Raw genomic sequence first — 12,417 nt, 5'->3', positions numbered from 1 at the left:
TCACTACTTATCCCGAGGCCCTGAGCGGTGACTGAAAAGCCGCATTTGTAGTGATGCAACAAGGAGGTTCAGTGTCAACTCGCAACAAGCCCTCGTTCAAGGAGTTAAAAATGTCTGTAAAAGAGTCAGAAGCAATACTGTTCAGTCAGGAAGAGGACTTGCATGGAGATCTGGCTTTTGCAGAGGGAGTGAGCAAGAGCTACATAAATGCAAACCCTTCCCTCTTCTATGCCCCTCCACTACCCTTTTTCAATGCAAATAATCTTACCTGTCCACCGCTAAAATTAATTTCATATACACCTATACTAATTCACCACTAATATGTTTTGGGTTCCGGAGTATCGTGCTACTCTCCGAAAAGCGCCTCGACAAGGGTAGTAAGCAGTATATAAAGGCACTTACAATTACAAGCGACCTAGTAAAACCTCTGGTTGTTGTGTCAAATACTTGGATGTAATAACAGAAAAGTCATAGAGACGTCCCGATAGAGTCAGGTCAGGCGGCACACTATCTAAAGCACAGAATTTTGGTTACATGTTTTTAACACCTTAATTACGTAGGCCACGCGTCTTGGGAAAAATGTCATAGTGCCTCGACCCCGTCAGTCCCTTCACACACAACTGTTTCATCCCGCTTAAAAACCTTTGACAGGAGCAACTCGACAACTGTCTGTTCGACCCGTGTTAGCCCCCTGCGACCTATATGTAGTTTTGCTTGGTAATATAGCTGCTCAGTTGAATGAACGCAGCAGAAGGAATCGTTCTTTTTCCAGGTATCCCAGAAGACAGTGAGGCTGAAAGTGTTTGGCTGCTGGCATGGAAACCGTGGCCATATTGGGTGTAGCTAAAACAGACGTTCTATTCCACTTTCGATCGAAAAGAGAGGACCGACGCTAGGATCGTCTAAACACAACATGGCGCCTCCGGAAATGACCATGTCTCAATCTGAACATTCGGCATAGTGGTTAGAATTTTTTTCTCAGATCGAGGCTTGGAACGCGCATGGCCACCTAGTACCGGAATTTGACATGGTCCACGCTTCTTAGAACTATATCCGTAGAGTACAAGTCTTGTTCTTGGTAATACATTTCGTTATTGTGCTTTGCACGTTGCAGCATTATGTCGTCCTTCAGAAAAGCGCTCAAATCCAAACAGAAGAACCACCGGGAGCGGTCTCAGGTATGACACGAATTGCATGGACGCGCCAGTAGGAGGTGAGGGGCATGGGGTTACATGCGAGTGGACGGAGGGACAATGGAACAAGTGATAGAGGCACTGCCAGGGGCCACGCACGAGACTGGTTCTGGGATTGTAGAGGCACAGCCACAATGGAATGAAACGAATAGTTTGTGGCAGACTGGACGAGGGTCCACCCTCAGACTCCTTGAGGAGTTTAGTTGAAGGGGTTGGTAGAATTGGTATAGGTTAAGACATAGAGGAACAAAAGGTTCAACACGGGAGGTGCAGGACTTTAAGTCAAGTGGGATGGAAAAACTAAGGTGTCACTCAAAGGGGCGTGGACGATGCAATTATGGGCGTGGCTTAAGAACAGCTAAACTAAAAATCTGATTAGCATAGTGAGCTGCCCGACTGGTATTTTGCAGCTTCTATCATTGCATCCAGACCAGATATATAATACAAGTAACATTACACCAGAGGTCTTCAAACTTTTTTTGGTTGGAGCCCCCCCTAAGCAAAATGTTTTGAAGTTGGGCCCCCCTCGAAAACTATATGGCAAGGATTTGGGGAGTTTAATTTCAGGGGTGAATTTCTGTAGCTCGCAATCCACACTAAATATGGGAATTACAAAAATAAAAAACAGCATCAAAACAAGAAGAGAATTGACCACAAACACTACTGCCCATAATTGGGGTGCTGTGGGCCCCAATGCACTCCACCTGCTGCACTTATAATGGTGTAGCCTCGAGAAGCAGGATATTTCCTTCGCTCCTTCCCCACCATGTCTGACCATCACTTCAATCTCAAAACAAGTCCCATTTCGTTCTGAAAGAAATTAAGCTACTTCATTCTGCCCCCGTTTTTTGCACCTAGGGTGCCATGTGCCATCGGCCCTAATGCTAGCAAAGAAAAATGAGCTCCCATGCCCACTTTATATTGTAATCAATTCATAATTGTGATGCAGTGGCCCCCTTGGTGAAGTGTTACTGCACTTATTTCACTAATGGGAGCTGCTTTCAGCTTTGACCTTTGTTAATAGAATGGGATCCCATCTCACACCAACCCTCTCCTTCCCATCCTTCATCACCCTCTCACGCCCAAATCAAGTGTCGCCTCTGTTTAATTGTTCCCCTTCATGGGTCATTGCTCCAAGGCTCACAGAAACCCTGGTACAGGAAGTATGCCCCAGACCTCTTATGCTACTGCAGCATCAATGATCCCTACAGCTCTGCAAAGCAGGCTGTCTACTCTACCCACTCAGCTGGGTAATAACTTGTAGGTCAGATGCCCAAAGCAGGCTTTCTGCAGAAAATAAACACACAAATAGCACATTTAGCCCATCTCCTCCTGTTGCTTGGGTCCTGTTTGGTGCAGAACAGTGGTGTCCTAGACCCAAATGATGGCAAGGAAAATGTACCGCTGTTTTTCAAAGTAAGACTGCCATAACTGAAATCTAGTGCCCACTCAGAGTGTGTGGGGAGGGGGTTCCTGTGGTGCAAAACAGATTAAGAGCTAAAGAAGAAACATGCCTTCTCACCAAGGTAAACACTGCCTAAAAGAAATGTAAATGTGTGCAATGGTTGGAGGTAGTGTAGGCTTTAATTAATAGTCACTAAGTTTCAGGTGACAAATATGTATTCTTTTTGAGAGCTAATATAGGAGTCCATAAAAAGGAGTGCACCCTTTTAAAGGGCATACATAAATATTTACATTAGATATAGTCTGGATTCTTATCACTACAATGTATATTTTTAAAGCACTTGTTTTTATTTTAATCAGTACTTTGTAGCAGTCTGTTTCATACAGTGATATAATTTTAAAATAATGACATTCACAGTGCTTTCTGTCACAGACTTGGACCTTGTAACACTATGAAAAAAAGTCACTATTTCTCACTGCACCAATCAGAATTTAATTCTGTCACTCTGTAGACACATGAAGACATCTGCAGTGATCACATTAGCTAACTGAGATTTCATAAGGTAGAAGAGTATATTTCCTTTCAATTAGTTTAATTTGCTTTTGTTTTTTCTTTGAGGTGTGTGTGTCTTTTTACAAATATAATTACATCTTTAAAAATAGAACATAAATTAGATATTATATTTTACAAAATGTAGTGTACAGAGTCGCAGCTACTAAGATGCCTTTTCGATGACAAACCACATGTCTCTACCTGCATAACCTCAACATCTTTTTATGATGGTCACTGTGGTGGTGCACTAATTGTGTGCAGGACAAGTGACCATAATGTCTGTAATGCACCAAAGAGCATGTTAGATGACAAATGCCTTCAGTTTACCACTCTCCTGCCTGAAATCTCCACACTTTAAAATAAAATCGGATATGTTAAGAGCATCTTATTTTCACCAGCTTCAAAATGCAAAGCAGTAAGTCCTGTGAGGTTGTATTCGTCTAAAGTTTATTTTACACAAAAAAGAAAAATCCCTGCTTGTTGACCCTCCAACAAGTAGTTCTCAAAGACTTGATTCAAACTCATGTCAGTAATAGCTTACAAGACATATAAAATATTTTTGTTTAGAAGCAAGTGTTCACAATCCTCAAAGGTGTTCATTGGATAAAACCTGCTTTAATGTTAGACATTCAGTATTAGTGAGTGGCAGTCTGTCTGTTTCCGCTAGTCACTGGTCAGATTGCAGCCAAACATCTCCTGTGATGCATAGGTCATGTACAGGAAGCCATCTTTATCCTTGTGATCCCGATCCACTTCTGACATTATCATTGACATAAGGTCTTGTTCACCATAAGTTGAAAATGCCTGTGTTTGCTTAACGCCATTCAGCATCAAACAATGGTCTTAAATGTCATCGTCAGCCTTTCGGGAACAAGAAATTTACTTTTGTCAAAAAAAAGACAAGTACTTTTCCCTTTGATAGCGTTCCACAACCACTGGCACTTTAAACAGAAAGTTTCTGTTAATATCACCCACCTCACTTTCCGACTTGCTAAACACTTCCACTGTTTAAATGGGATTGGGTTTCAGTTTCTCTGCAAACTTTCCATTCCCTTCCTCTGGTCTACAGGTTTACGGCGTTGCCTTCTGACCACGGCACTACACTGCTCCCTGTAGGCTTAATTGACAATTAATTGGTGAATTTTCATCGAGGTGTGTGCATGTTTTTATACGCCGTTTTTCGTAGGTGAACAGAAAACTATAAAATGTATTTTGTTTTCTTTGTATCCCTGCCTTTGACCTTCACACTCACTGCCACTTTTTTATGGTGTTTTTCTGCTTCATGTAAATGAAGACAGCCAAGAGTCGCGCCTTTCACGCTCCCAGGCTATCTTCATTTACATGGAATTGTAAACCTATTTGCGCCCCCCCTGGCAGCACATCCATGACCCCCCAGGGGAGCGCGCCCCGCAGTTTGAAGACCGCTGCATTACACCAACAACAAACCAGGCTTATTGGCTTTGTGAATGGTTGTTAGTTGCATTAAATAAAGAAGCATATGGCTTTGTTGCATATAATGTTGAAAATGCTTCAGTTTTGTAATGATGGGACTGAAAAAACTATAACGAGTCTCTTTGAAGTTACCTGAAAGGCAGTGAAGGGTTGTACAGCTGAACCAGCGGGTTATCAGCAACAGGTAATCTAACACCACAAACTCACCTGGGCCCATAAATTAATTCATAACATGCTGACAATAACTGCTGGGGTTATGTTTTTATAATTCTCAAGATTAGTTATCTCTAGTCCCTAAACAATCTTTTCACTGATCAAAAGTTCTTTCCTCTGGTCAATGGACCATTAGTTGGCACTAGTTGATGGTGAAATAGACATAAGATTTTAATATACTTACACATTAGAAATGATCACAGAGTCAGGATGTCTGTAACATTTTTATCTCACATTAAATTCTTGTGAACCACTTACACAGTACAGATAAAACTCCGTCTCTTACAGGAAGGAAATTCAAATAATTAGGATACGTTCAATCATACACTCCAATGACTTCACATGAAAGGGAGAGGACAGAGAGAAAAGCACATAAGTGCATACATAGATGTAGATATTATTACCTAGAATGGTGTGAAAACCAACTCCCAGGCCTAGGAATTGATAAGGGTCCCCCAGGAAAGGTCTGGTGAACAAAGGCTTCAGGACAGGAATTAGGACAGGAATCAGGACAGGACAGGCGACCTCTCCATCCCCGACGCTTGCGTAGCACCCCTGTCTGACAATCTCTTCCTCCTCGAGATTCTGCCGCGATTTTCTTCTGCTTAAGATAATTAGTTCAGTAATTCGATTCTTCTTCAGCATCTCAGTCTGGGACTTCTCTATGCTCTCGGACAGCATACCGGTCTCTAGACTAGCTAGCTAACTAATGCTACCTCAATTATACCTCTCTGTATGCTCATACCACCCATTAATGTTTCAAATTTATGAAACTCCTTACTCTGATTGGACAGGCAAGCAGAGGTGATCATCACACCATGCTTATTTCCGATTTTTTTTTCTTCAGTTCTGTGTTTAAAATCCCACCCCTTAAGTTTTATACATCAGTCTTTATTCCCACCTGAATTCACAATGTAATTGTCACATATAGAAAAAAAAAACAGTAGTTCTCAGGCATTTCAGTGGACTGTTGTTCCGGTTCCCATGAAAGTAACAGTTTGCAGCCTTGGCCGATGTGACATGCCGTCTTCCAGCTAGGTTGCACCACGCATGCGTAGCAGAACGAGAGGGAATAGACTCTGGTTCACAACTGCAGGACCATTATAAGCACTATTAAAAGAGTCAAAAAGACAAATGCTCAAATCAAAAATAAATGGCTTCACTGTATACCACCTATCTCTACTCTAATCCCATTTACTTAGTGTTACTCTTCCCGCATTAGTAGACTAGCTGGAAATAAGTTTTTCAGCAAGCAGGTGGCAAGCATGTGAGTCTCAAGCGGCCATCTTTTTAGCTACTGCGAAAGTGCATAAAGTTCCTTCCAAGCAATAGATACGTCATACTACATAGATGCAGTAGGCATATGCGCACTAAAGAATTTCAGTTAGTGGCCATCTTAGCATCACTGTCAAGTTACTGATTAGTAAAACACATAGGCAAGCTTCGTTCTTACTAATATGTTGTGTAAATGCATGTTATTTTCACAACACAACTTTTAGTACGAGGTTAGTAGTTACATGAGAATATTGCTCAGAGCAAGTCTCTTTTTGACAAGACCTTGCTCCATCACAGCTGTAGAGTTAAGATTTTTTTTTGCCCTGTATGTGAGGGCAAAAATGGAGAGCCCGATAGCGACCCATCCCAGCACCTGCTTTTTAGAACTGTCGGTGATTAGCACCGACCCGGCCCACATAAAGTCCTGTGGTGGTGGGCCAACCTAAATGCATACTGGACAGGCGCGCAACGCCCATTTGGCTCAAAGGGCTTCATCCCCCCCATCGTGTGTGGCAGCCTGGGCTGAGACAGCTTCCCGGGCACACACACAGCCCCACCCGAGTACTTTACAGGTCTTTTAAAAGACCATTTACATGTTAACGAGGCTTTGTTTTTTTTTCACCGCTTCTTAGAGCCCCTGCATCTCCACACTGCCTATTGCTGGAAGAATTAGCACCCCATACATTTTTGCTTAGCCCCCTCCCCGAAATTTGCCCCTAGTTGCGCTTCTGATCCTGGGTTTCATAGTCTTTAAAATGATGCACCGGATGCAGTCAGTCGTAGGCCAAATGTTCGAGAGTGGAATAACTGTCCCTAATGAAATAGAATCAGGTGGCCGTCTGTTATGTCCTGCACCATCCTAAGCCTCATGAGGGACAATAGGAGTCTTGGAGCAAGATCCGAGGAGTCATGGTGACGAGGGTGAATAGGAGTCACGGTGACTAGGGTGAAACATAAGGGTGCAGAAGTGCACTAGTGAGTCAAAGGGGTTGAAGGGCCTGGGGGACGTAGTCAAAGAAGATAAGGGCAGATGGTTCATGGGGGCAGGTAATCATATTATGAGGCACAGGATCGCGGGAGAAGTGCTCTCAGATAAGGAAGCAGAGACTCCTCGGGTTGTAAGATCACCAGTGGTAATGTCAGCGGTTTCTGGGGAGGGTAACAAAGTATTTTGGAGTAGTATGATAACAGCCAGTGGTTGTGCCTTTTTGAACAGGGTCACTGTTCCCTGCTGATGCTGGGGACAAACAACACAATCGCACAAGAAAGCTTCAAAAAAACAATTAATAAACTTACCAACCAACTTTCCTTGATAAAGGATAAAGATATGTTAGTAAAAAGAAATCATGCATGGCCAATCTTAAATGGTTTTAAGGGAAAAAAGGTTCAAGAATATCTTGAAACATCATGGTCTAAGAAAAATAAATACATCTTTATCAATGCTAGATTTGGTTGTTTGCCAGGATTATGTCACTTACCGCCATGGAAGAGAACAGAAGATGTTAAGTTATGCAGGCTCTGTAAATCCGGACAAGAGAACATTATAAATCTATTGTTTCTTTGCCTGGATTTGGAATATGATAGAAAATTCATCCTTAAGAGACTGTTTAATAATCGTGGAGTAAGGACATGTAGGCAAGCACTGATAGCATGTCTAAATTCTGAAGACTTATTAATAAATTTTGCATTTGTAAAATGTTTATGTGCTGTAGGAAAAAAGTTGTTTTTTATTTGACTTACTAATGGATTGTGCCAATATATATTATATATAATCAAGTTTTTGGATATAAATCTATATGATTGCTTGTTTTAAAACTTTTAATTTTGATGATATTTGTAGCTATTGTTGTAAGATTTTAATTAATCAAACAAAATAAATAAACTTGAACTTGGGGACAAACAACAGTTACTCTTAAAGTAGTGGTGCATTCTCGAAGAGGGAGTAGAATGGTGAGAACTTTGAAAAGCTCTTGTAAATAAAAGGGCAAGTATGAGAGAATAGAGATTGGCAGGGGGCATGGTCATTTATTTATTTGAGGTTATATAAAATTGACTATGCCATGTCGACATCAGAATGCTACGCCAGTGCTTCCTAAACTTTTTAGAACCATAACCCACATTTTAGAAAGACAAGCTTTCACGACCCTCTTAGCTTTAATGGGGATGAGGCTGGACAGATAGTTTTTAATATAATAGTGGGCGTGCTTTCAAAATACTGTGAATAATCCAAAAAACATACTCTTTAAAATTGGTTCACATTCCACTATAACAGCAATTGTTTGTAAATGCCACTTCCTGGTCCACTGCACTGGAGCTTGAACACTTTTCAGAATGGAAGTCTGGCTTTTGAAATATCTTGGTGTTGATAGCTGCGTTTTTCAGCAAATTTTGAAAAAAAAACCTTCTGCAAGCAGAGTTGGAGTTAAGGCCTCATATCCATTTTGTGTTAAAGCAAGCCCATGCATGCATTTTGGACTCCCAAGAATATATTTCAGTTTTATATAGAATGAACACTGCCCAAGGACAGTGGAGCACTTTACACGAGCACCAGATACTTGCATAAGGTGAGCTTCATTTCATTTTAGGAGTCGTTTGCCCAGAGCCGATGAGAAAATTCAAACCTGGTTCCCGAGATCCAAAGTCAGCAGCTTTGCCGAATTGGCCACATTGATATTTCTCAATTTATGTGTGAAAGCCATACACAAGAAGGATGGTGTCTATGATCAAATATAGAGAGTTCGGTCTCTTTTTAAATGGCTTTGAGAAATAAAAACAAAACAACAAATAATACTGGAAAGTTCATATCGATTTTTGCTTGGGAATACTTGCAAGGGTGCGTTTTAAAACTGAACTTGGGGACATAGTTCAGTACCTTTTGAACCTGTCATGCTGAAAACCCCTTTAAACTGTGGGTGCTGACATCTGTTTTATATCACTTAAGTCATTTGAGTTGTGAAAAATCCAAGCTTTACACAAAGTGTAGCTAGCACATGTATTCAGCAGTACAGTGGTATGGGTGTAGTACGTAGCTAGTGGTGCATTTTGGAGCACCCTGTTGCCAATATATTACTATGGCTTTGTGCGGTAGCTCACTGTTCTTTACAAACAAATTGTTTTTCATTGAACATGTTCACTAAATTTGCACAGGCATACATTTTTATTAACCCCTCCCCTGCTGGTGACGGAACCGCTCCGTCATCAGCCGCGGTCGCGCTGTGCTGATGACGGAGCGGTTCCGTCACGGCCCGCTCGGCGCGGATTCCGAGCCTGCGCTGAGCGTTCCATTAAGCGGGCGGGGCCGTGACGGAACCGCTCCTTCATGAGCACAGCGCGACCGCGGCTGGTGACGGAGCGGTTCCGTCACCAGCATGGGCGCGTCGCGCTGCCCCCCCGCCCCCTTAGCGCTGCGGCGGAATAGCCGCCGCAGCGAAGGGGTTAATAAAATATATTGCACACAACTGATAATGTGTGGACATCAGGTTTCATTGAATATTCTCATTTGTTCATCAAGGAAAATTAAGCCTATTAATGTCTTTCCATTACACTTCAGAAATACAAAACATGTCCTTCATTTGTCCTTCCTAACTACTGATATATTTTGAAATGTGTGCAGATCATTTACAGGTATTTACATTTTGTTTTGTCTTCACACTCCCTGTACCCAAGCAAGGTTTTCACATAGTTCACTTTAAAAGCTCCTCTAACTTTGCTTTACAGACAGAGAAAGAAAAGTAAACACCCTACTGCGTTTTAAAAGAATAAGCAGCAATTTGCCAGAAGACATAGCCGGACATTTGACCTCTTTCAATGTAGTACTGCAAATGTGACAAGATAATTACAAAATGTCAAGGCAGCTCTTTCGTGACCCACAGGTTGGGAAACTCTGCTTTACACTAATGCGAAATCATAATCTGGAAGGTAAAATAGATCAAAACTACAGCACAAAATTAGATTTTATGATTTCAGACAAGTAAACAGAAATTCTTAAACCTTAGGTATACTATTAAGGCTTAATTAAGGAGGAACACATTTTTAATATCCTCTTATGTTAATTCAAGCGAGGTTCCTCTGGGTCAAGATCACCTTGTAAAGGCAGAGAATTTATGGAAAAAATGGTGTATGGATGCCACGGATGGTGGTAAGGTATCATTATGTGTTAACGGTTTTCAGTCAGTGAGAAATAACGACCCCTCGCTCACTTGAGATCCCAGGCAAATAATGAAGGAAGAGCGGATCACAAAATGAGGATTACGAAGGTCAGAGGTGACGTGACCTACAGCTATTGTGGCAAGAGAACTTTCTCAATTGGGTATGGCTTAAAATATAAATTCCCAGAGTGAGTGGAACAAGGATCAGTAAATGTAGAGCCCTATGTCAGCGGGTAACGTATTAGTTGGTTGAAAGGAGAGCTCTTGGGATTGGCTGTCATGATCTTGATTGAGATGCAGTTGAACGTCACACAAGCTGGGTCTCCAGTTATGGTATCAGAAGGACCTGCAGGTTTTAGGTCTCAGGTTAGTGGGTGCATACTTTCATCGCCTGATGAAGGAACCTAGGTTTGAAACCACAGATAGAGGGTACTAGTGATGGAAAGACCCTCATGTGACATACTCCAGGAGTCTTGTTTTATCTGGTTACTGATTAGGTAGTTTATGGGTTGAGGTTTAAGATATGGGCACCCACACGAAGGGGCAATGGATCCTCGCAAGTAAGGGTTTAAAGGTTAAAACTCATGTCTGTTTCCATTTTTGGTTCAGTGTCCCTCTGGGCTTTTACTTTGTTAATCTGAGAGGTACCCCGTTCTCTAATCTCATCAGGAAATTCAAATGTATCTAGATGAGTTCTCGAAATGTATTGGTAGAAAGCAGTTTTTTAGTGAAAGGAAAGAAAACTGTAAAATACATTTTTTTGTAATTTTGTTACATTTTTTCTTGATTTGTACATTGCTACATTCAAAATGTTGGATTGCATTTCCATCGCATATATCCTAATATATTACCAACAATAACCCTGTTAAACAACATCTGACCCACATTCTTCAGTCTAATATGTTTTTATTCCTTTACTTTTATGCTGTGGGAGATTTTCATGCTTGTCCAGTTCCAGTTATTTATTTCAGTTAGTTTACTGTAGATTTTTCCATATGTGGCACCCTCGAACTTCCTTACTTTGTGTTCTTTCCCTTAAGATTTCACTGCAAGGCTATTTTGACCTGAGGGAAGCTGGGGGGACCCATATTTATTTTTATTTTGCACATTGTCGTTACTAATTTTGATATCATTGCCCCCCCCCCCCCCCTGTTTTTTTTGTTTTATATAGCGCAAACTAAACCCGAGACATCGGGTATCAGAGCGCTTTACATAGCACCAGTTTCGTTACAGAAGGACACATTCATTTTTGTTAGGCACGGGCAGATAAGTGATTTGCCCAGATTCACAGGATGTTTAGCCTCGTTGCCGAGACTCGAACCCGGTTCCCCAGCTTCGAGGTCGACTGTTACATACTCTCCCTCTTCTTCTTCGTTCTTCTGTTTTCAAGGTTACAGCTGTAATGATTGATCCCAGTCATTGAGCAATGTTTCCCCCACCCTGTTGCTTCTGTTGTGTTGCAAGCACAGTTGTATCTACTTTCCACCATTCCTTTACATCCTCAGCCATGACCCAATGTTGAGTGCTCTATTTTCTTTCCATTTCTTGGCTATATTTCGCTTACCCAGTACCAAGGACAGGTGTATTCATTTATAAGTGGCTTGCGCATTCTTCGGTCTATGCATTTGGCCAAAAAGGCATACTAAAGGGGTAACTTCCAACTGCCTGCTTGTTAAAATTGATGTAATAGGGACTAATATGTCGATCCTGTATTGTGGTCTGTATACAGCCCACACTGTATGAAAGAAGTCCGCATTGAATTCAGTATATCTAGGAGATTGGTGAGAGGCACCGGTATACATTTTTACTATCTTTGCTGGGTTTAGGTAGTTGTACTGAGTGAATTCAAACTATGTGTTTCTATCTTGCGTCAAAACTAAGCCTGGGCGGATTCGCGGAGTGCAAAAAAACCCTGCTGCGCTACGCGGAGTTCGCAAGCAGTGGAGTGCGATAGATAAATGCAGTTCACAGTGATTTTCAGTGCCGGGTGTTTGTTCTCACTGTGCATTCATCGTGAACGGTACCATGCACAGCGCAAGCAGGTGCTTCTTACTTTCTGGCGCTCGAGTTTTTTTTTTTTACTTGAGCGGCAGCTTTCTCAACAAGAAAGGATGGTTTTTCAAGGCGACCGGTCGCGAGCATACGCGACCACTCGTAATGAGAAATCCGACTGCCCGCG

General features: G+C 41.8%; 1 protein-coding gene across 1 annotated transcript in view; it reads left to right on the top strand.

The window, feature by feature from the left end:
* Positions 1–906: 906 nt before the first annotated feature.
* UTP11 (UTP11 small subunit processome component) overlaps positions 907–12,417 on the top strand; it is a 162,795-nt gene continuing 151,284 nt past the window's right edge. Inside the window, exon 1 of the mRNA XM_086958732.1 lies at positions 907–1,178. Coding sequence (XP_086814858.1) covers positions 1,119–1,178 — 60 coding nt within the window. The 5' untranslated portion in view covers positions 907–1,118. The remainder of the gene's footprint in view (positions 1,179–12,417) is intronic.

Source organism: Lissotriton vulgaris, chromosome 2_1, assembly GCF_964263255.1.
Source record: "Lissotriton vulgaris chromosome 2_1, aLisVul1.2, whole genome shotgun sequence".
NCBI lineage: Eukaryota > Metazoa > Chordata > Amphibia > Caudata > Salamandridae > Lissotriton > Lissotriton vulgaris.
The sequence above is the reverse complement of the archived record's forward strand: the minus strand, read 5'-3'. Positions and strand labels throughout refer to the sequence as shown.